The sequence below is a fragment of the Oncorhynchus masou genome, unplaced genomic scaffold (assembly GCF_036934945.1).
Source record: "Oncorhynchus masou masou isolate Uvic2021 unplaced genomic scaffold, UVic_Omas_1.1 unplaced_scaffold_2761, whole genome shotgun sequence".
Lineage (NCBI taxonomy): Eukaryota > Metazoa > Chordata > Actinopteri > Salmoniformes > Salmonidae > Oncorhynchus > Oncorhynchus masou.
The window spans coordinates 17,047-41,686 of record NW_027009192.1 but is presented as its reverse complement, the minus strand read 5'-3'; the positions used below and the strand labels follow the sequence as shown (position 1 = coordinate 41,686).

Below are 24,640 nucleotides of genomic sequence, written 5' to 3'. Positions count from 1 at the left end.
AGCATGAGGTGACTGAGGAGACCGTTTAGATGTGTTTGACAGCATGAGGTGACTGAGGAGACCGTTTAGATGTGTTTGACAGCATGAGGTGACCGAGGAGACCGTTTAGATGTGTTTGACAGCATGAGGTGACTGAGGAGACCGTTTAGATGTGTTTGACAGCATGAGGTGACTGAGGAGACCGTTTAGATGTGTTTGACAGCATGAGGTGACTGAGGAGACCGTTTAGATGTGTTTGACAGCATGAGGTGACTGAGGAGACCGTTTAGATGTGTTTGACAGCATGAGGTGACAGAGGAGACCGTTTAGATGTGTTTGACAGCACGAGGTGACCGAGGAGACCGTTTAGATGTGTTTGACAGCATGAGGTGACCGAGAGACCGTTTAGATGTGTTTGACAGCATGAGGTGACTGAGGAGACCGTTTAGATGTGTTTGACAGCATGAGGTGACCGAGGAGACCGTTTAGATGTGTTTGACAGCATGAGGTGACTGAGGAGACAGTTTAGATGTGTTTGACAGCATGAGGTGACTGAGGAGACCGTTTAGATGTGTTTGACAGCATGAGGTGACTGAGGAGACCGTTTAGATGTGTTTGACAGCATGAGGTGACTGAGGAGACCGTTTAGATGTGTTTGACAGCATGAGGTGACTGAGGAGACCGTTTAGATGTGTTTGACAGCATGAGGTGACTGAGGAGACCGTTTAGATGTGTTTGACAGCATGAGGTGACCGAGGAGACCGTTTAGATGTGTTTGACAGCATGAGGTGACTGAGGAGACCGTTTAGATGTGTTTGACAGCATGAGGTGACCGAGGAGACCGTTTAGATGTGTTTGACAGCATGAGGTGACTGAGGAGACCGTTTAGATGTGTTTGACAGCATGAGGTGACTGAGGAGACCGTTTAGATGTGTTTGACAGCATGAGGTGACCGAGGAGACCGTTTAGATGTGTTTGACAGCATGAGGTGACTGAGGAGACCGTTTAGATGTGTTTGACAGCATGAGGTGACCGAGGAGACCGTTTAGATGTGTTTGACAGCATGAGGTGACTGAGGAGACCGTTTAGATGTGTTTGACAGCATGAGGTGACTGAGGAGACCGTTTAGATGTGTTTGACAGCATGAGGTGACTGAGGAGACCGTTTAGATGTGTTTGACAGCATGAGGTGACTGAGGAGACCGTTTAGATGTGTTTGACAGCATGAGGTGACTGAGGAGACCGTTTAGATGTGTTTGACAGCATGAGGTGACTGAGGAGACCGTTTAGATGTGTTTGACAGCATGAGGTGACTGAGGAGACCGTTTAGATGTGTTTGACAGCATGAGGTGACTGAGGAGACCGTTTAGATGTGTTTGACAGCATGAGGTGACTGAGGAGACCGTTTAGATGTGTTTGACAGCATGAGGTGACCGAGGAGACCGTTTAGATGTGTTTGACAGCATGAGGTGACCGAGGAGACCGTTTAGATGTGTTTGACAGCATGAGGTGACCGAGGAGACCGTTTAGATGTGTTTGACAGCATGAGGTGACCGAGGAGACCGTTTAGATGTGTTTGACAGCATGAGGTGACCGAGGAGACCGTTTAGATGTGTTTGACAGCATGAGGTGACCGAGGAGACCGTTTAGATGTGTTTGACAGCATGAGGTGACCGAGGAGACCGTTTAGATGTGTTTGACAGCATGAGGTGACTGAGGAGACCGTTTAGATGTGTTTGACAGCATGAGGTGACTGAGGAGACCGTTTAGATGTGTTTGACAGCATGAGGTGACCGAGGAGACCGTTTAGATGTGTTTGACAGCATGAGGTGACCGAGGAGACCGTTTAGATGTGTTTGACAGCATGAGGTGACTGAGGAGACCGTTTAGATGTGTTTGACAGCATGAGGTGACCGAGGAGACCGTTTAGATGTGTTTGACAGCATGAGGTGACTGAGGAGACCGTTTAGATGTGTTTGACAGCATGAGGTGACCGAGGAGACCGTTTAGATGTGTTTGACAGCATGAGGTGACTGAGGAGACCGTTTAGATGTGTTTGACAGCATGAGGTGACCGAGGAGACCGTTTAGATGTGTTTGACAGCATGAGGTGACCGAGGAGACCGTTTAGATGTGTTTGACAGCATGAGGTGACTGAGGAGACCGTTTAGATGTGTTTGACAGCATGAGGTGACTGAGGAGACCGTTTAGATGTGTTTGACAGCATGAGGTGACTGAGGAGACCGTTTAGATGTGTTTGACAGCATGAGGTGACTGAGGAGACCGTTTAGATGTGTTTGACAGCATGAGGTGACTGAGGAGACCGTTTAGATGTGTTTGACAGCATGAGGTGACTGAGGAGACCGTTTAGATGTGTTTGAAAGCAAAATAATAGATATATATTTTTTTAAATATAAAGAAAGCTGTTGATAAGGATTAATGCCACAAAAATGAAACTAAATTAAGTAACATTATATATTTTTTACAATTGTAGTGTCATTACAGTATTTGAGTGGCAGCGTCATAATTATTGTCATATTGATATTGTCATAATTATTATTATTTTATTATGATCTATTTTATTCTTAAAACTGCATTGTTGGTTAAGGGCTTGTATAAGTCAGCATTTCACTGTAAGGTCCTGTTGTATTTGGCACATGTGACAAATAAAATTTGATTTGATCTAATTAACGTAAATTCAGTGAAATTCAATTTAAAACCAACTATTGCATTAAAAAGTAATGTAATGGGAGTGTGGCGCTCCTGGGACTTGGTGGCGCTAGTGAGACACAGAAATACAGAGGTCTCTCAGTCAATCCATTTCCTTTAACAGAGTGGTCCATAATTAACTTTTGCCTGGTTGTCAGTTTCAACCAGATATAAGCAGGCTGAGAGCCCAGCATCCATAAGTCAGACACCTTCTTCCTCTGTGGTAAGACTCTCTCCACCTCTTCACATTTTGTGTGCTTAGAATCTTACATGTGTCTTGTTAGATATTTAAAATGCAATCAGGTGACATTGATTTAAAATGTTTTATTTATTTATTGTGCTTAACTTTAAATGTGTTTTCTATTCAAATCTGTAAATTTCATTTACGGTCTAAAGTGGTGCTCCTGCTGTTTATAAATGGAGGGGTTGGTTTATAATGTAACTGGGTTTTCGGGGGTATTTATTGGAATTCTTGTCAGAATGTGTAGTTAAGGGAGTTGTCACCAGGACAATGAAAGTCACTAGTGTCACCTGTAGTTTAATTGGACAAGGTTGTCATGATTGAGTTGAATTATGTTTTCTGGCCCTCCGGGGGCTAAATGATAGAGGCTTTAGACTTATTCACACCACCCTAATGTTTCCCAGGGTTCTCCAAGAAGTACAAATTCATCTGTAGAAGGGGAAAAAGAAGGTGAGACATAGTTTGAGTCTTCACAAGAAAAGTGACAAATGTTCTGTGAGAGAAACCACTCACAACTCTGTTGACTGTGGAGGAAGCACCACAGAGTCAATCATGCTTCTTGTTTCGCCTCTTTCCCAGTGATCCGTCACCATGAGTACGGACGCGGAGATGCAAATCTACGGCAAGGCTGCCATATACCTCCGTAAGCCTGAGAAGGAGAGGATGGAGGCACAAACCGCACCCTTTGATTCAAAGAACGCCTGCTATGTCGCAGACACCAAGGAGCTTTACCTTAAGGGTTTGGTCACTGCCAGGGCTGAAGGAAAGTGTACTGTGACAGTCACGAATCCTAACGGCACTAAGGAGGTAAGCCTGATTTGAAAAGAATTGAAGATTGTGCAGACACTTTTTTCATTTGTATCATGCCAATTGTACACATTAAATAAGTAAACAAATATTGATTAATAAGCATTTCTTAGTTTTTTTTGTAAGCAGAATATAACCTTCAAGCACATCCTGTTTATCGCTGCTAATTAAAATTGGCATTGAATTTTCTATATTGACTAGTTAAGTATCACCTTGTATGTGTCAGTGGTTGATAACAAAGTAGTCGGATTAAATGGGGTATGCAGTTTCTTTTTATATATATATTTGTTTTTAAAAGCATTCAGTCCTGTCCAGTTTGATCTGTGTATAATCTAGATTTCTGACTGTTTCAGGAAGGAAAAGTGTTCAAAGATGCAGATGTCTATGAGATGAACCCCCCTAAGTACGACAAGATTGAGGACATGGCCATGATGACCTACCTGAATGAAGCCTCTGTGTTGTATAACCTCAAAGAGCGTTATGCAGCATGGATGATCTATGTAAGAAACCTGTATAAACATACACACACATACAGTACTACACATAAAGTCATGGTAGAAACCAAAACAGACCAATACAGTAGACCTACATTACTATACCATAGTACACCCACATCCTCACATCAATCCAGGTAAACGTCAATCTGATTGTTCTCATCCCCTAATTTCATTTATTCTCGTTCATCCAGACCTACTCTGGGCTGTTCTGTGCCACGGTGAACCCCTACAAGTGGCTCCCTGTGTATGACATGGAGGTTGTTAACGCCTACAGAGGGAAGAAGAGGATGGAGGCTCCACCCCATATCTTCTCTGTCTCTGACAACGCCTTTCAGTTCATGCAGATTGGTATGAGTTCTAATGGATGGATGGATGGATGGATGGATGGATGGAAGTTAAAATATGTTTTAGAGATGTATCTACTGTTTTCTATTCTACATTAGAACAGTTTGCTGGTAATATCTGATTTCACTGGCCTTGAATGGAAAATGTTCCAAAATTAAATACATGATGATGCTATGAATTCAATAATGTCCCCATAATGTTGCTTGAGTATGATAATCAATATGTTGTTTTGTTACAGACCAGGAGAACCAGTCCGTCCTGATTACGTAAGTTGTTTACTAAAATCTCACTTGAGAAAGGGTTTCTACTGCAATATTTTGGGACACTTGGGTGTGATGAAAACACATGACATTATGAACGGATTAGGCATTGCATAGAAATGAGTTGATGAGTGGGGATATTTGTTAATTTATGTAGGAAAACAGTGTATTTTTCAATGTTATTTCTTAGTGAAAGCCAATCTGACACTCACACATATGATTAAAACCCCTGTTTCTCTGTCATGTTAACCAGCGGAGAATCCGGTGCAGGAAAGACTGTCAACACCAAGCGTGTCATCCAGTACTTTGCCACCATTGCAGTGTCTGGTGTCAAGAAGGAAGTAGACCCCAGCAAAATGCAGGTATGTTCAGCTTCTAAGTGCCATTTTAACACGTCAGTTTGGTGGGATGCTTTCAAGCAATCGAGAATAACTAACTTTACCACTTTACCAGTTTCTGAGCAACTTGTGTTTGTCTCAATCAGGGGTCTCTTGAGGATCAGATCATTGCTGCTAACCCTCTGCTGGAGGCTTACGGTAATGCCAAGACAGTGAGGAACGACAACTCGTCTCGCTTCGTAAGTATGAAGGGCACACTGGGAAAGTTATCTAATATTGGACAAATGTATTTCAGTATTTCCCTTCTGTTGTATCAATAGATGTCCAACAAACTGTAACATTTAAAGGGGTCTATCAAAGTAAAATGTTAGATGTATTTAGTTAACCTCTTTCTAACCCCCATGCTCTACTTTAGGGTAAATTCATCAGGATTCACTTCCAAGGTAGCAAACTGGCTAAAGCTGACATTGAGACCTGTGAGTTGATTTTCATTGTTTCTCAATGATTTACTAAATTCACACATATTCTTATTCGGAGAGCATATCATCATATCATTTTATCTCATATTCTCTCTCCTCTCTCTCTGTCTCTCTCTCTCTCAGACCTGCTAGAGAAGTCCAGAGTGTCTTTCCAGCTTCCCGATGAGAGAGGTTACCACATCTTCTTCCAGATGATGACCAATCACAAACCTGACATTATTGGTGAGGCAAAGTAGAGGTTCATCGGGAATGTTTCCTACCTCCATTATAAATACTATTACAATGAGTACATCCATGGTAACAAGGCATCTAGATATGGGTCAGGTCTTTGGGAAATATCTATCAGGTAATGGACTGTGGTGCACTAGTCCACGAGTCTCAGTTGATGCTATTTATTTTATACTACATTCTTGAGTCCATCTACTGAGTAAAGGAGAGATACTGTAAAGGTAGGACAGTAGAATTCTAAGAGATTTAACTGACAAGACATCCTCTGTTGTCCATAGAAATGTCACTCATCACCACCAACCCCTACGACTTCCCCATGTGCAGTCAGGGACAGATCACTGTGGCCAGCATCAACGACAAGGAAGAGCTGGATGCCACAGACGTGAGTCGAACAAAGGGTTCATCATGTTCTATATATGGAATGGGTAGGACCACCATACACACTGAATGCACTGTGCAATTCCAACTTGGTGGTAGCTGGGAATTTTCATGGATTTTGTTTTATTCTGCCTTGTTGTTAGTTCGGCGTGTGTCTCAAGGAACACTTCATGTCTTCACACTTCACCTTGAGGCCCATACTGTACATGTAAGACATCCACAAGAGAGTTCCACTAAGTCCCTGTGGAACTGTGTCAAGTAGAGGTTGACAAGGGAGTGAAAATTCATTCCTTTCCCATCTTGTCCTGTCAATGTTTTTTTTCTGTACTGTCCTGATCCAGCAACAGTTCCACAACCCTTGAACTTTCCTGTCCCTTCGGGATAAAAAACAATCTCTCTTGTCCCGTCCAGTGCTCATTTTTGCGCACAGAAATACAGTATGTAGGCTATTGTGTTTGTTTAGGAAATATGCTAAATGATTTCAGTAATGCAATACGCGACTGTGATATGTGGTTGTTTTACCTATCTTAGTTAAATGCACTGACTTGTAGGCCTAAATCGCCCTGGATAAGAACATATTCTAAACGACCTAAATGTAGATGGATTGAAACTGGAGGATGAGGACAGACCACAGTAACCTACAGCTGAGCACTGCCGCATATGAACATTTACAACACAATAACATTTACACAACATGAACATAAAAAATAAACCTGAGCGGGCATTACTGCATAAGTCAATAGATTTTTATTTCACTCTTCACCTCATACGTTACGGGTTTAGTTAAATACACGAACAATCAGGCTTGACGATAAAGTTGTTGGGAGGAGAGCAGCTATGCGGCATCAGGCCGCTTGTCCCGCTGTCTTGTTGTTGCGTATTTGATTACGTTACACCGCAGCATTTCTTTTACAAGACTTGTTCTAGGTACCGTCATTGTCAGAGACAAGCACATCAAATTGAACAAAAACATCGCCATTTCCCTTGGCTCTAATGTTAATATTGTTAGTGAAGGGTCCTTCGCTGCAACAAGATGTTGCAATTCCTCTACTGAAGGCTTTGTCATTTAGTCTACAAACGTCGGTTGGTATCTGAGGTAGCGTTGTGACCCGCTACAACTGGAGTGAGCCGGGAGGGTGAGCCGACAGATGGGGAGGGGGAAATTACAAAGTATTTCGTAAAAATAAAAATAAATTGTAATGAAATACTCTACACATTATATATTTCCACCCCAAAACGATATTTATAACTATACATGTACTGCCAGCTCCTGTGGACTGTTGATCCTGTCCGAACTTGATTCTAGAACTTCACTCCCATTCATGCCAGAATCCCAGAGGACCCGCAAAAACCCGCGGGATTCCTGTTCCCGTGTCAAAATTCATTTTGTGCTGTCATCTACCAGTGTTGGTCAAGTGTAATCACGTGGATCTGAGAACCCAGTCAAATGTATCCATCTCATTTGTTCTGCTGAGAGCACAGAACTGTAGTGTACTGTATGTGAGAAAACTACCGTTCAGTTCATCACTGTTGTACTTCCTGTCTAATGCCAGGATGCCATTACAATCCTGGGCTTCAGCAATGATGAGAAAAATAGCATCTACAAGCTGACAGGAGCTGTACTGCACCATGGCAACTTGAAATTCAAGCAGAAGCAGCGTGAGGAGCAGGCCGAGCCAGACGGCACAGAGGGTGAGTCCCACTCATAGATATACAATATGTAAACATTAGTCCCAGTCCCACTCATAGATATACAATATGTAAACATTAGTCCCATTCCCAGTCCCACTCATAGATATACAATATGTAAACATTAGTCCCAGTCCCACTCATAGATATACAATATGTAAACATTAGTCCCATTCCCAGTCCCACTCATAGATATACAATATGTAAACATTAGTCCCAGTCATAGATATACAATATGTAAACATTAGTCCCAGTCCCACTCATAGATATACAATATGTAAACATTAGTCCCAGTCCCACTCATAGATATACAACGTGTAAGACAGACAGAGCCTCATCAAAGTCTGGCAGGAGATCATTTATAGAGACCAAATTCCAACCTCCAGTAATTATTTAAAATGATGGTTGTGGGTCCAAATCAAAACCTAACCCTTTTGTCGGTGTGACATCAGAATCAAGTGATCTTGTGTTTCTGAGTCTGTTGTTGTTGGTTCTCTCTCCAGTGGCTGATAAAATCGGCTACCTGCTGGGCCTGAACTCAGCTGAGATGCTGAAGGCTCTCTGCTACCCCAGAGTGAAGGTCGGCAACGAGTATGTGACCAAGGGACAGACTGTGCCTCAGGTAAGGCGGACAAACACAGCTTCTACCATTTTCTGAGCACCATACATCTTTTGGTGATGAGTATATTGCTTGTTTTGAATAGTGATGATGTTTTCCCCAAGCTCTTTTCACCTTGTCCCTTGACATGGTCAATATCTCATGTATTCATTTGAGGTATTATCATTGCAGGTTAATAACTCAGTCTCGGCTCTGGCCAAGTCCATCTATGAGAGGATGTTCTTGTGGATGGTCATCCGTATCAACGAGATGTTGGACACCAAGAATCCAAGGCAGTTCTACATCGGTGTGCTCGACATTGCCGGGTTTGAGATCTTTGATGTGAGTCTGAGACCAGAACAAGACAATTAGTTGTGATTGAGAGGGATTACAGCCTTGTATGATGATGAAATGATCCCTTCTGAAATTCCATCAACAGTACAACAGCATGGAGCAGCTGTGCATCAACTTCACCAATGAGAAACTGCAACAGTTTTTCAACCACACCATGTTCGTCCTGGAACAAGAGGAGTACAAGAAGGAGGGAATCGTCTGGGCCTTCATTGACTTCGGCATGGACTTGGCTGCCTGCATTGAGCTTATTGAGAAGGTAAGCTGTCTGTCAGGATTATAATGGACCTCAACAGCAAAGTTCAAATGGAGTGATGTGAGATATTATCACATGGTACGACTGTTGAGAACTCAATATGTTTCCAATTGTGCCACTAAATGAAGATACTCTGATAATAGCGTATTTGCTAAAGGAATACATGTGAACCCAAATGTAAATATCACTAATTTGATGTACATCTCTTTTCGTAAAGCCATTGGGCATCTTCTCCATCCTTGAAGAGGAGTGCATGTTCCCCAAGTCTTCAGACACTACCTTCAAGGACAAGCTGTACTCCCAGCATCTTGGCAAAACCAAGGCGTTTGAGAAGCCCAAGCCAGCCAAAGGCAAGGCAGAGGCCCACTTCTCCCTGGTTCACTACGCCGGCACTGTGGACTACAACATCACTGGCTGGCTGGAGAAGAACAAGGACCCCCTGAACGACTCAGTTCTTCAGCTGTACGGGAAGTCCTCAGTCAAACTGATGGCGACCCTGTATGTCGCTGCCCCACCTGAGGGTAAGACAAGCAGAACATCAAAATATTTAATGAAGAACTAATTACAAATCAGTCCTATTCTCTTTAAAGGGTCAGTCTGCAGTTGCTACATCCATTTGTGTACTTAAGACATGTACCCATTCGTTCATGAGGAACATAACTTTCTTGAATCTTGAAGAACATCAGCTTAGTTCAGCCGTTGTACCCCATCAGAAGCCGAAATATCAGCTTTTACTCGTATGTTTGTAAGCAAAGTAAAGGGAAACATGCACTTCACAGCCTCAAAACATTATTAAAACTATCATTTTGATATCATGAATGGTCAGTCCTTGAATACATAGATCTGTTTATAAATTTGAGTGGTTACATTTCTCCAGACCATTTCTCAGTTTTTTTTTAATCAAAACAGGGGCAGGGAGCATGCTTTGTTATTGTTTCAACTGCTGATTGCTGCTTTAAATGTATCACAATTTGTCAGGGTGATTTACTGGGTTAATTTACTCATACAATAGGTGTTATTTTACACAATCTCATTGGCAGCATTTGCATTAAAATACGTGTGAAGATAACCTGAGATCCCTCTCATTTATAATTATATTGAACTTTTCTCCATTATAACAGATACAACCAAGAAAGGAGGCAAGAAGAAGGGTGGTTCCATGCAGACTGTGTCCTCCCAGTTCAGGGTGAGCTTTTAAAATGTGGATATTCAGCTGTAGTGACTATCAGAAATGATTTCTGAGAACATGGTTTGTAACCCTCCTACAGGAGAACTTACATAAGCTGATGACCAACTTGAGGAGCACTCATCCTCACTTTGTACGCTGCCTGATCCCCAACGAGTCAAAGACTCCAGGTACAAATAGATGTTGAGTTAAATATGACATCTTGTCAGTACAGTATCAGTAACACTAACAAACCCGTCTTTAACCTGTTTATGAGTATTTAAAGAGACTTGGTTTGTGTTTCCAGGTCTGATGGAGAACTTCCTGGTTATCCACCAGCTCAGGTGTAATGGTGTTCTGGAGGGGATCAGGATCTGCAGGAAGGGCTTCCCCAGTAGAATCATCTATGCTGACTTCAAGCAGAGGTACACACACACACACACACACACACAGAAATATCTTCTCCAAGGGTTTTCCCAGCATCAGAATAGGCTTAACCAACCCATTACAACTTGACTCATGTTAAACATTTCTCCTGATTCAGGTACAAAGTACTGAATGCCAGCGTCATCCCCGAGGGCCAGTTCATGGACAACAAGAAGGCTTCTGAGAAGCTGCTTGGGTCCATTGATGTGAATCACGAGGACTACAAGTTTGGACACACCAAGGTCAGTCAAATACCCCCCAGCAAAAGATGCCAACTAAAACACAACTTCAATGATAATTTAAACTCTAACCATTAAATGTCTCTCCAGTTGATCTATCCATCTTGTAATTATTTCTTAAAAATGTGAAGAAACATTGTACTCAATTCATTATCTTCTGCATTATGTCAGAATGGTATGTCTGCAGTTATCTATGTCAGTGTACATTATTCATCTACAACTATACAATAACTTACAACTCATAACGAACCTATCTCATGGTTTGTTTGTAAGGATTACAACGTTTATGTTGTTCAAATCAATCTAGTGGTTTTGTTCCTCTCTTTGGATTCAACCTTTCTATCTGTTACCACCTGACTGTGGTTCCATAATTGACCATGTCAACCTGTGTCAGGTGTTCTTCAAAGCCGGTCTGCTGGGTGTCCTGGAGGAGATGAGAGATGAGAAGCTGGCCTCTCTGGTCGGCATGGTCCAGGCTCTCAGCCGTGGATTCCTCATGAGGAGAGAGTTCACCAAGATGATGGAGAGGAGGTGAGGAAGAGTAGACATCTTGGCAAACAATTCTGTCAGCCTCCTGTATGTAATGCATAATGATTGTGTACTGAATATGCTGTGAGTTGTTCAGGATGAGAAAGTACATGTTATACTATTCTATTAAAGCAGCAGGTTGGGATTTAGCAAGCTGTTCAATTGTTATTTAAATAAGTGATTTTTACCCATTAATTCTGGAATAATATGAAATGCCTCGTGATCTTAACATCACCTGTCAGTTCTTTCATCTCGAGCGCCGTCTATACATTTAAGAGTGGTTTCATTTCCCTAGCCTCATTCCTCAGCTGTATATGTCACTCACCACGACACTCACCACGTCACTCACCACGTCACTCACCACGTCACTCACCACGTCACTCACCACGTCACTCACCATGTCACTCTATCCTTTCTGTGGACCAGAGATTCCGTCTTCACCATCCAGTACAACATCCGTTCATTCATGAATGTGAAAACCTGGCCATGGATGAAGTTGTACTTCAAGATCAAGCCCCTGCTGCAGAGCGCTGAGACTGAGAAGGAGCTGGCCAACATGAAGGAGAACTATGAGAAGATGACGTCGGACCTGGCCAAGGCTCTGGCCAAGAAGAAGGAGTTGGAGGAGAAGATGGTGGCCATGGTGCAGGAGAAGAATGACCTGGCGCTTCAAGTCGCATCTGTGAGTGAGCAACAACCCTCATCAGAGCACATTTAGACACACAAGTACACAGACACTAACACAATCGCTATGTGGCTAACTCAAGAAAATGCCCATGGTATATATTTATATTTAAAACATTTAAATTGATTTGCACTGACTTATTTGACTAAATAAATTCTATATTTTGATACACAAAGTGAAAACAGTTTTTTTCTCCTGTTCTGAAACCAGGATTCAGAGAATCTGAACGATGCTGAGGAAAGGTGTGAGGGGCTCATCAAGAGCAAGATCCAGCTGGAGGCCAAACTCAAAGAGACGACTGAGAGGCTGGAGGATGAGGAGGAGATGAATGCTGAGTTGACTGCCAAGAAGAGGAAGCTGGAGGACGAGTGCTCTGAGCTGAAGAAGGACATTGATGACCTGGAGCTCACCTTGGCCAAAGTGGAGAAGGAGAAGCACGCCACTGAAAACAAGGTCTTGTAGACAGTCTAACCAAACAATAATCCAAAGAATAATCAACTCAAAACAGAAATGTAATTCAAGTCTTTTTTTAAGTGCAGTAAAAATTAAGACACAAAATAGTGGGATTTCAGTTGTGGTGTACTCAAAATCAAATCAAATTTATTTATATAGCCCTTCGTACATCAGCTGATATCTCAAAGTGCTATACAGAAACCCAGCCTAAAACCCCAAACAGCAAGCAATGAAGGTGTAGAAGCACGGTGGCTAGAAAAAACTCCCTCGAAATGCCAAAACCTAGGAAGAAACCTAGAGAGGAACCAGGCTATGTGGGGTGGCCAGTCCTCTTCTGGCTGTGCCGGGTGGAGATTATAACAGAACATGGCCAAGATGTTCAAATGTTCATAAATGACCAGCATGGTCAAATAATAATAAGGCAGAACAGTTGAAACTGGAACAGCAGCACGGTCAGGTGGACTGGGGACAGCAAGGAGTCATCATGTCAGGTAGTCCTGGGGCATGGTCCTAGGGCTCAGGTCCTCCGAGACAGAGAAAGAAAGAGAGAAGGAGAGAATTAGAGAACGCAAACTTAGATTCACACAGGACACCGAATAGGACAGGAGAAGTACTCCAGATATAACAAACTGACCCCAGCCCCCCGACACATAAACTACTGCAGCATAAATACTGGAGGCTGAGACAGGATTCATTACATGTTCCGCTCCCCCCTCGTTTCTGATTTCCATTCAGTCCACTGGCAGGAGTACACTGCCATCTAGTGTTGAATCTATAGTACAGTACATGTTGACACATTTCTATTATCCATTTAACCACTTATGGTGAAGTGACCAAAAATGAATTTTGTTGTGGCCGTTTTCAGGTTAAAAACCTGACAGAGGAGATGGCGTCTATGGATGAGAGTGTTGCCAAGCTGACCAAGGAGAAGAAAGCCCTCCAAGAGGCCCACCAGCAGACACTGGACGACCTGCAGGCAGAGGAGGACAAAGTCAACACTCTGACCAAGGCCAAGACCAAGCTGGAACAGCAAGTGGACGACGTGAGTGGAGTTTAACATTTTGGCCGTGATATTATGCAAGATGATTTTATCTACAGTTGTTTAGATTTGACCAACACATGTCTGTTTATATCTTGTAGCTTGAGGGTTCTCTGGAGCAAGAGAAGAAGCTCCGTATGGACCTTGAGAGAGCCAAGAGAAAGCTGGAGGGAGATCTGAAACTGGCCCAGGAGTCCATAATGGACCTGGAGAATGACAAGCAGCAGTCTGATGAGAAAATCAAGAAGTAAACACAAATAAATGACTACAGTTTTTCCTGCTATCTTGATCAACATAATGGTTCTTCTTGGCTCATTCTTGTAATCATGAAATAATCTTTGTATGTGATTCTTAAAAGCAAAGTGAATGGTAGCTTAGGCTCCCTTTACACTGTCTAACCTAAACAAACTTTACAATCAACGTGTTTGTGTTTGTTAGGAAGGAGTTTGAGACCACCCAGCTCCTCAGCAAGATAGAGGATGAGCAGTCTCTGGGAGCTCAGCTGCAGAAGAAGATCAAGGAACTGCAGGTACAGTAGAGGATCTAAGCTCCAGTACAGGAAGATAACTGACACATTTCTTCTGGTAGCACACATTCTTCCTGGTGGATTCTGATGGCTCAGTAAGATGGAAGATGGGGCTTCTTGCTGGTGCTTCTAATCTATGTAAAGATGGTGCTTCTTACCGTTGTTAGTTTGGTTCCTGGTTCATTCCCCCTGCTCTTACCACCTGTTTTAGGCCCGTATTGAGGAGCTGGAGGAGGAAATTGAGGCTGAACGTGCTGCCAGGGCCAAGGTTGAGAAGCAGAGGGCCGATCTCTCCAGGGAACTTGAGGAGATCAGCGAGAGATTGGAGGAGGCCGGAGGCGCCACTGCTGCTCAGATTGAGATGAACAAGAAGCGCGAAGCTGAGTTCCAGAAGCTGCGTCGTGATCTTGAAGAGTCCACCCTGCAGCATGAGGCCACAGCCGCCGCTCTGCGCAAGAAGCAGGCCGACAGTGTGGCTGAGCTCGGGGAGCAGATCGACAACCTGCAACGCGTCAAGCAGAAGCTGGAGAAGGAGAAGAGCGAGTACAAGATGGAGATTGATGACCTCTCCAGCAACATGGAGGCTGTCGCCAAGGCTAAGGTGAGTAGTGATGTTTTGGTCAAGCGGTGTTGAGGATGGTCAGCTAAATCACCATTCAATAAACTGAAGTTGACAGTCCCACATGTTTCACTAACAGGGCAATCTGGAGAAGATGTGCCGTACTCTTGAGGACCAGCTGAGCGAGCTCAAGACGAAGAATGATGAGAATGCTCGCCAGGTCAACGACATCAGCGGACAGAGGGCCAGACTCCTTACAGAAAATGGTACCTTCAACAATGAACAACAAACCAATATAGTTCACCTCAGTAGTACACAATAACATGTGTCGGGGCTGTAAATTCAGTCCACACAGTTTCTGCACTACGATTCCTCAAAATAAAATGCCAATCTTCGAGAGCAGAGTCCCCATAACAAGATGTTCCCCTTTCCCGGCAGGTGAGTTTGGCCGCCAGCTGGAGGAGAAGGAAGCCCTGGTGTCTCAGCTGACCAGAGGTAAACAGGCCTTCACCCAGCAGGTGGAGGAGCTGAAGAGACTGATTGAGGAGGAGGTCAAGGTAAGGCACCCAAAATGGAAACTTCCTACAAGAGTTTAGAGCTTTATCTACACATAGACTGTTTCTACGCCTCCCTCAGAGACTTCTACTGTCATTTGTTTTACTCTCCCTCTCTAATCTCTCTTTGTCTTTCTTTCTCTCTCAGGCTAAAAATGCACTGGCCCATGGTGTCCAGTCTGCCCGCCATGACTGTGATCTCCTGAGAGAGCAGTTTGAGGAGGAGCAGGAGGCCAAGGCAGAGCTGCAGCGCGGCATGTCCAAGGCCAACAGTGAGGTGGCTCAGTGGAGGACTAAGTATGAAACTGATGCCATCCAACGCACAGAGGAGCTGGAGGAGGCCAAGTGAGTTGCACTCAATAGCAAAGACTAAAATAAATGGTGTGGATGGTGAGGCTGGTAGGGGATCTGAGAAAATGTTACTTCAATATCGAGTGCAATATTTGTTTCACAACAAGTTACTCACCATAACACAACACGCTGTTGTCCAACAGGAAGAAGCTGGCCCAGCGTCTGCAGGAGGCTGAGGAGACCATTGAGGCGACAAACTCAAAGTGTGCCTCCCTGGAGAAGACCAAGCAGAGACTGCAGGGAGAGGTGGAGGACCTCATGATTGACGTTGAGAGAGCCAACGCCATGGCCGCCAACCTTGACAAGAAGCAGAGGAACTTTGACAAGGTGAACATTTATAAACCTCACTCTCGGTTGATATTTTCTGTCTGCTATTTGATCAGTTGTATTATAATTGTAGCAATTTTCCGATTGAAAACTCTATCAATGAGTTGTAATGAAAATCCCATGGATTTCCCCAGGTTCTGGCAGAGTGGAAGCAGAAGTATGAGGAGGGCCAGGCTGAGCTGGAAGGAGCTCAGAAGGAGGCTCGCTCAATGAGCACTGAACTCTTCAAGATGAAGAACTCCTACGAGGAGGCTCTGGATCATCTGGAGACTCTGAAGAGAGAGAACAAGAACCTGCAACGTGAGCATTTCACAGCAGTGCTTTTTGCATGATGTTTGACCAGTGTTTGAAAATGGAATCGACTGGAATCATCAACATTATATCAAAATCGCTATTACACAATCTCAGAATTTTTATATACATTTTAAAATATATATATTTTTGGAACTTGTAATTGGTATTCCTTTGAACAACCCAATGATGTGCAAGATATGATGTAATACTGTTAATTAAATATCTGTTATTATGATTCATTATAAACTTCAGTGCATTGGTGATATCCACTGAAAATCTCCCAAGTCTAAACAGCTTCTGTGTTTGTGTGTGCAGAGGAGATCTCTGACCTGACTGAGCAGATCGGAGAGACTGGCAAGAGCATCCATGAGCTGGAGAAGGCCAAGAAGACCGTGGAGACAGAGAAGTCTGAGATCCAGACCGCTCTGGAGGAGGCTGAGGTACAAACTACAGCTGTTTGATTGGAATAGCAGTGTTACGCTAGCCTATACCAACTACAATCCAATGCTTCATGTATTGATTTATATTGTCATCATATACACAGTATTTAATTCTTTGTGGAATACACATCCTAATATATTGAGCACAATTCGCTTGACTGCTTCTCATTGTCCAGGGCACACTGGAGCACGAGGAATCCAAGATTCTGCGTGTGCAGCTGGAGCTGAACCAGATCAAGGGTGAGGTGGACAGGAAGATCGCTGAGAAGGACGAGGAGATGGAGCAGATCAAGAGGAACAGCCAGAGGGTGGTTGACTCCATGCAGAGCACCCTGGACTCTGAGGTCAGGAGCAGGAATGATGCCCTGAGGGTGAAGAAGAAGATGGAGGGAGACCTGAACGAGATGGAGATCCAGCTGAGCCACGCCAACAGGCAGGCCGCTGAGGCCCAGAAACAGCTGAGGAACGTCCAGGGACAGTTCAAGGTAAAGGGACTGGGACATCAGGCTCAACAACCTGAACATGGGGAGGGATTTGTTCGTGAATCAGTAGAAAAGAATAGATCAGAGGAATGTAATAGACTGGACTAATATACTGTAGGAAGGTAGGGATATTATAGTAGACTAATATACTGTAGGAAGGTAGGGATATTATAGTAGACTAATATACTGTAGGAAGGTAGGGATATTATAGTAGACTAATATACTTTAGGAAGGTAGGGATATTATAGTAGACTAATATACTGTCATTCTGCCCCTGAGCTAGGCAGTTAACCCACTGTTCCCCTGAACAAGGCAGTTAACCCACTGTTCCCCTGAACAAGGCAGTTAACCCACTGTTCCCCTGAACAAGGCAGTTAACCCACTGTTTCCCTGAACAAGGCCGTTAACCCACTGTTCCCCTGAACAAGGCCGTTAACCCACTGTTCCCCTGAACAAGGCAGTTAACCCACTGTTCCCCTGAGCAAGGCAGTTAACCCACTGTTCCCCTGAGCAAGGCAGTTAACCCACTGTTCCCCTGAGCAAGGCAGTTAACCCACTGTTCCCCTGAGCAAGGCAGTTAACCCACTGTTCCCCTGAGCAAGGCAGTTAACCCACTGTTCCCTGGGCGCCGATGACGAGGATGTCGATTAAGGCAGACCCCTTCACCTCTCTGATTCAGAGGGTTAATTGCGGAAGACACATTTCAGTTGACGGCATTCAGTTGTACGACTGACTAGTTATCCCCCATTCCCCCTTATTACCAATCCTATCGCCCCTACTTCCACAAGTCTAATGATACTATGTAATTGTGAACCCCAGGATGCCCAATTGCACCTTGATGATGCCGTCCGCGCCGCAGAGGATATGAAGGAGCAGGCAGCCATGGTGGAGCGCAGAAACGGTCTGATGGCGGCTGAAATCGAGGAGCTGAGAGTTGCTCTGGAGCAGACAGAGAGAGGCCGCAAAGTGGCTGAGACTGAGCTGGTGGACGCCAGCGAGCGCGTCGGACTGCTGCACTCCCAGGTATGGGTCAAAAGCCATTTCTAATGAACCTCAGCCAAGCATACCGTTTACATTTTCACGATTTCAGCCTTGTGACTTTCTCTTTCTCACTTGTAAGTTCTCTTGAGAGTCAAACAAATCGCCTTGTTTCCTCCTTCAGAACACCAGCCTTGCGAACACCAAGAAGAAGCTGGAGACTGACCTGGTTCAGGTGCAGGGAGAGGTGGACGACATCGTCCAGGAGGCCAGGAATGCAGAGGAGAAGGCCAAGAAGGCCATCACTGACGTGAGTCCTTGAATTACATCAACTTGATTTGTCCCCAAGGGCCAGCAGTCGCTGGGCTGGTTTAACCACACCAAGATCCCAAAGGAGCTTTATGATTGGTGCCAGTTGGTGCATAAATTAAACTAACTACCATTCCAGGCGGCCATGATGGCTGAGGAGCTGAAGAAGGAGCAGGACACCAGCTCTCACCTGGAGAGGATGAAGAAGAACCTGGAGGTCACAGTCAAGGACCTGCAGCACCGTCTGGATGAGGCTGAGAATCTGGCCATGAAGGGAGGCAAGAAGCAGCTCCAGAAACTGGAGTCCAGGGTGAGTTAACAGCAGGGTGGATTGAAAAACAGATTGCTGGAAATGTATTTGATCATATGAAAATAAACAGGGGCATTGTGTATTGGCTTTTTCTCTCAATAACCCACCTACATCATGAAAAGTAGTTGTTTTCACTATAGACCCCTTTAATTAAAATCGTAAAAGTACATAGGAGCAGACAACATTTCTTGACCAGTAGAAGAAGATTCCTCTGTTTTACAAAGATTTGTTACTTCACCACCTCACATAAATGCCGACCTTTATTTTTACCACAAAGGTGCGTGAGCTCGAGACTGAGGTGGAGGCCGAGCAGAGAAGAGGTGTAGACGCAGTCAAGGGAGTCCGCAAGTATGAGCGCAGAGTCAAGGAGCTCACTTACCAGGTAAGAGAAAGTGCATTCTGCACACACTAAAGCACACTGGTTTGTGTGTTAAACTATGGACTATTGATTCTTGTAACTTCTCCCACAGACTGAGGAGGATAAGAAGAACGTCGCCAGACTTCAGGACCTGGTAGATAAGCTGCAGATGAAAGTGAAGGCCTACAAGAGGCAGGCTGAGGAAGCGGTGAGTCACAGACTTAGTCAAATACTCTGAGAGCTTACAGTCCCAAGGAGACATTACAAAAGTTTAGTCAGTTTAGTTGAAGTGTTGTTACTGCACAACCGTCAACATCACTCAGTTGATAGTGCAAGTAATTTCTGAAGAAATGTATGTGACTCCTCTTCCTATGTGTAACATTTAAAGTAGAGAGGGTTGAATATTATGTAGCTTTGTGCCGGGGGCTGGTCTGGTGGTGGTGCTGACTCTCCTGGATCACATGGTCCTGGAAGCAGCAGATTGATCCTCTGTTCCACCACTCACTTTCTCTTCTGTATCATCCATCTCCTTATATATACCGTACAATGCTATCCTAAATCTGTCAATAAAAAAAATGTTAAAATACATTTAAAAAATATACATTAATTTGGTACCTGAAGCTTCAAACTTTCAATGCTGATGTTTTGCTCTCCTCTCTTTTCCTCACCCAGGAGGAAGCATCCAACCAGCACATGTCTAAGTTCCGGAAGGTTCAGAATGAGCTGGAAGAGGCTGAGGAGCGTGCTGACATCGCTGAGACTCAGGTCAACAAGCTCAGAGCCAAGACCCGTGACTCTGGAAAGGTATAGAAGTGCTGCTAAACCTACACCTGACTCATGTTCAAAAATGACCACATCAACACCACCTATGATTCATCCTTCACAGAGGTCAATACTGACCTTTTACAATCACTCAAATGTTGAGGATCTCTGAGATAAAATTCTCAAGACAGGTTAAAATACATTTTTAAAAGATTAATCAAAAATCAAGCTGAGCACAGTCTTAAATACTTGATCCATTCTGTTATTACCAAGTGTTGGTATATTTATCATGTTCATTATTAATACTAATCCATTCTGTTATTTCTTTCTTCTTACAGGGAAAAGAAGCTGAATAAACAAGACCGAAGTCTTGTCAATTTCCTGTGTTTCATAAAATATGATTTTCATGGTAAAATGTTGAGTATTGATTAAAAACATGTCGGCCTACATACACTTCCTTTGTGACTGTGGAATTATTTCTCAGAAAACAGCTTTTCATACCATAAAAATACTGTACTTTAACTGAAGGAGCAATCTGGGGTTTAAACCACATCAAAGCGGACACCCCAATAAAGAGGTCACTTGTTTTGGTAACCAGCTGAGGGATGAGGATGGAGAAATTTAACTACACAATTCATACACTAAGCTATTATAATCATCCATGATAGTTTTAACCCTTTACACTCAGGGGAAGTGGCCTTTATGAACATGCCCAAATTGAAATGTTTCAATAAGAAACAAATAGGAGAAGCAAGATGGTAACATAAACATGGTAGCAATTGAGAGAGAACACTTTGGTGATTGGGCCGGAAATTCTCAGAACAAAGTTCTCAGGATACAACATTTTTTTCATTTGAATTTTGTCCCAGATAACGCGCACAATAGTCTAATGTGGCCAGACAACGTGAAAAAAAATGGCAATCGATTATCTGACCAAATTACACAAGATTTATATATTTATAGCGAGGCTATATACAGGGGGTACTGGTACAGAGTCAATGTGGAGGCTATATACAGGGGGTACAGGTTAGTCTAGGTATTTGAGGTAATATGTACATGTAGGTAGAGTTAAAGTGACTACGCATAGATAATAAACAGAGAATAGCAGCAGCGTAAAAGAGGGGTGGGGGGGCAATGCAAAATGCAAATAGTCTGGGTAGCCATTTGATTAGCTGTTCAGGAGTCTTATGGCTTGGGGGTAGAAGCTGTTGAGAAGACTTTTGGACATCGACTTGGCAGTCCGGTACAGCTTGCCATGCAGAATCAGAGAGAACAGTCTATAACTCGGGTAGCTGGAGTCAATTTTTAGGGCCTTCCTCTGACTCTGCCTGGTATAAATGTCCTGGATGGCAGGAAGCTTGGCCCCAGTGATGTACTGGGCCATACGCACTACCCTCTGTAGTGCCTTGCGGTCGGAGGCTGAGCAGTTGCCATACCAGGCAGTGATGCAACCAGTCAGGATGCTCTAGATGGTGCAGCTGTAGAACTTCTTGAGGATCTGAGGACCCATTACAAATATTTTCAGTCACCTGAGGGGGAAAAGGTTTTGTCGTGCCCTATTCACGACTGTCTTGGTGTGCTTGGAACATGATAGTTTGATGGTGATGTGGACATCAAGGAACTTGAAGCTCTCAACATGCTCCACTATGGTGTTGAATTCTGAGCTGTCGTCAATGAATAGCATTCTCACGTAGGTGTTCCTTTTGTCCAGGTGGGAAAGGGCAGTGTGAAGTGCAAAAGAGATTGCATCATCTGTGGAGCTTTTCTGGGATAATGGTGTTGATGTGAGCCATGACCAGCCTTTCAAAGCACTTCATGGCTACAGATGTGAGTGCTACGGGTCGGTAGACATTTAAGCAGGTTACCCTAGTGTTCTGGGGCACAGGGACTATGGTGGTCTGCTTGAATCATGTTGGTATTACAGACTCAGACAGGGAGAGGTTGAAAATGTCAGTGAAGACACTTGCCAGTTGGTCAACACATGCTCGGAGTACAGATCCGGTTAATGCATCTGGCCTTGTGAATGTTGACCAGTTTAAAGGTCTGTGATCACACAGTCGTCCGGAACAGCTAGTGCTCACATGCATGTTTCAGTGTTATTTTCCTTGAAGCGAGCATAGAAGTAATTTAGCTCTTCTCGTAAGCTTGTGTCACTGGGCAGCACTCGACTGTGCTTCCCTTTGTAGTCTGTAATAGTTTGCGAGCCCTGCCACATCCGACGAGCATCAGCGCCGTTGTAGTAAGATTCGATCTTAGTCCTGTATTGACGCTTTGCCTGTTTGATGGTTTCTGTCGGAGGGCATACCGGGATTTCTTATGTTTCCGGGTTAGAGTCCCGCTCCTTGAAAGCGGCAGCTCTGCCCTTTAGCCAGTGCGGATGATGCCTGTAAACCATAGATTCTGGTAGGGCTATGTTCGTACACTTACTGTGGGGACAACGTCATTGATGCACTTATTGATGAGAGAGCAGCAGTGTTATTGACATCAATGCGCTATGTAGAAATCAATAATAAGTGATATCTGTATCGCCGTAGACTACACCACTGCTGTCATCCTTACCTCCAAGCGTTTATTCAAGTTGGATAATCTTTGGATGCCGACAGCAGTTGCACCATTGGTAGACATAGCTTCGACTGTAGCCTACAATATCCTATTCCTGCTTTTTTCCGGCGATCCATCAAACACTGAATTGTTAAGAGGAGTGAAACAAGGGTGTCTGCTGTCACCATATCTATTCGTTAAGGCCATCAAAATGCAAGCTATTAAAATCAGATCATATAAACAACATTAGAGGATTAGAAATCCAAGGTTTAAAAACAAGGTGTTATTATGCTGATGACTCAAGTTTTATATTAAGTCCGCAAGCTCGATCCCTGCAATGTCTCATTGAAGATAACTTTTCTGTACTCTCTGGACTAAAACCTAATTATGATAAGTGTACAATATTATTTATGGGAGCTTTACAAAATACAGCTTTTACATTACCCTGCAGTTTACTTATAAAATGGGTTGACAGTGAAGTAGATATATATAAATGAAACTCTTCGCAAGGAATTTCAATAGAAAACTTGGAAAAATAGACAAGATCCTGCTACCATGGAGAGGTCAATACTTGTCTATATATGCAAAATTTGCCCTGATTAACCCCTTAGTGTCACGGTCGTCATAATGAGGAGACCAAGGCGCAGCGTGATAAGCGTACATAACTCTTTTAATGAAAAGAACGAACACTGAACAAAACTATACAAAACAACAAAATGAACCGTGAAGCTATATGACTAGTGCAAAGAGGCAACTAAATATAGAATAACAACCCACAAACTATGCATTGAATATGGCTACCTAAATATGGTCCCCAATCAGAGACAACGATAAACAGCTTCCTCTGATTGAGACCCAATCTAGGCAACCATAGACATATAAACACCTAGACTAGTTAAACACCATAAATAAACCAAAACCCCAAGACAATACAAAACTACACAAATCACCCTCGTCACACCCTGACCTAACCAAATAATAAAGAAAACAAAGATAACTAAGGTCAGGGCTTGACACTTAGTCATATCTCAGCTTACACACAGCTTACACACACATACAGTGCCTTGCGAAAGTATTCGGCCCCCTTGAACTTTAAGACCTTTTGCCACATTTCAGGCTTCAAACATAAAGATATAAAACTGTATTTTTTTGTGAAGAATCAACAACAAGTGGGACACAATCATGAAGTGGAACGACATTTATTGGATATTTCAAACTTTTTTAACAAATCAAAAACTGAAGAATTCGGCATTCAAAATTATTCAGCCCCCTTAAGTTAATACTTTGTAGCGCCACCTTTTGCTGCGATTACAGCTGTAAGTCGCTTGGGGTATGTCTCTATCAGTATTGCACATCGAGAGACTGAAATATTTTCCCATTCCTCCTTGCAAAACAGCTCGAGCTCAGTGAGGTTGGATGGAGAGCATTTGTGAACAGCAGTTTTCAGTTCTTTCCACAGATTCTCGATTGGATTCAGGTCTGGACTTTGACTTGGCCATTCTAACACCTGGATATGTTTATTTTTGAACCATTCCATTGTAGATTTTGCTTTATGTTTTGGATCATTGTCTTGTTGGAAGACAAATCTCCGTCCCAGTCTCAGGTCTTTTGCAGACTCCATCAAGTTTTCTTCTAGAATGGTCCTGTATTTGGCTCCATCCATCTTCTCATCAATTTTAACCATCTTCCCTGTCCCTGCTGAAGAAAAGCTGGCCCAAACCATGATGCTGCCACCACCATGTTTGACAGTGGGTATGGTGTATTCAGGGTGATGAGCTGTGTTGCTTTTACGCCAAACATAATGTTTTGTATTATTGCCAAAAAGTTCAATTTTGGTTTCATTTGACCAGATCACCTTCTTCCACATGTTTGGTGTGTCTCCCAGGTGGCTTGTGGCAAACTTTAAACGGCACTTTTTATGGATATCTTTAAGAAATGGCTTTCTTCTTGCCACTCTTCCATAAAGGCCAGATTTGTGCAATATACGACTGATTGTTGTCCTATGGACAGAGTCTCCCACCTCAGCTGTAGATCTCTGCAGTTCATCCAGAGTGATCATGGGTCTCTTGGCTGCATCTCTGATCAGTCTTCTCCTTGTATGAGCTGAAAGTTTAGAGGGACGGCCAGGTCTTGGTAGATTTGCAGTGGTCTGATACTCCTT

The 24,640-nt window shown here is 43.4% G+C and overlaps 1 protein-coding gene across 2 annotated transcripts; it reads left to right on the top strand.

Moving 5' to 3' along the window:
• Positions 1 to 3,518: 3,518 nt before the first annotated feature.
• Positions 3,519 to 20,324, top strand: LOC135533875 (myosin heavy chain, fast skeletal muscle-like). 2 transcript variants are annotated; one of them, XM_064961080.1, is made up of 39 exons: positions 3,519 to 3,707; positions 4,088 to 4,234; positions 4,423 to 4,579; positions 4,815 to 4,842; positions 5,090 to 5,198; positions 5,321 to 5,413; positions 5,590 to 5,650; positions 5,777 to 5,875; positions 6,160 to 6,263; positions 7,813 to 7,951; positions 8,452 to 8,570; positions 8,739 to 8,888; positions 8,986 to 9,156; positions 9,371 to 9,674; positions 10,275 to 10,339; positions 10,422 to 10,509; positions 10,626 to 10,743; positions 10,863 to 10,986; positions 11,378 to 11,514; positions 11,938 to 12,193; positions 12,407 to 12,649; positions 13,515 to 13,691; positions 13,790 to 13,935; positions 14,127 to 14,217; positions 14,426 to 14,815; positions 14,913 to 15,039; positions 15,212 to 15,330; positions 15,476 to 15,672; positions 15,822 to 16,005; positions 16,140 to 16,305; positions 16,615 to 16,739; positions 16,916 to 17,224; positions 18,041 to 18,244; positions 18,384 to 18,509; positions 18,648 to 18,818; positions 19,096 to 19,200; positions 19,289 to 19,384; positions 19,849 to 19,980; positions 20,277 to 20,324. In XM_064961080.1, the coding sequence occupies exons 1-39, from the start codon at positions 3,519 to 3,521 to the stop codon at positions 20,292 to 20,294; spliced, it is 5,784 nt and encodes a 1,927-aa protein (XP_064817152.1). In that variant the 3' UTR covers positions 20,295 to 20,324. The 2 variants fall into 2 exon arrangements, with proteins under 2 accessions (XP_064817152.1, XP_064817151.1); XM_064961079.1 differs by having other exon boundaries at positions 3,519 to 3,734; positions 9,371 to 9,655; positions 10,229 to 10,339.
• The last annotated feature ends 4,316 nt before the right edge of the window (positions 20,325 to 24,640 follow it).

What these genes read in the sequence shown, in the direction of transcription:
- LOC135533875 (XM_064961079.1), top strand. Translation starts at nt 3,519, where the DNA reads ATGAGTACGGACGCGGAGATGCAAATCTACGGCAAGGCTGCCATATAC. An exon ending in AACTGATGGCGACCCTGTAT is followed by an intron (nt 9,656 to 10,228) that starts GTCGCTGCCCCA and finishes AGATAACCTGAG; the next exon opens with ATCCCTCTCATTTATAATTA. An exon ending in CCAAGAAGGCCATCACTGAC is followed by an intron (nt 18,510 to 18,647) that starts GTGAGTCCTTGA and finishes CTACCATTCCAG; the next exon opens with GCGGCCATGATGGCTGAGGA.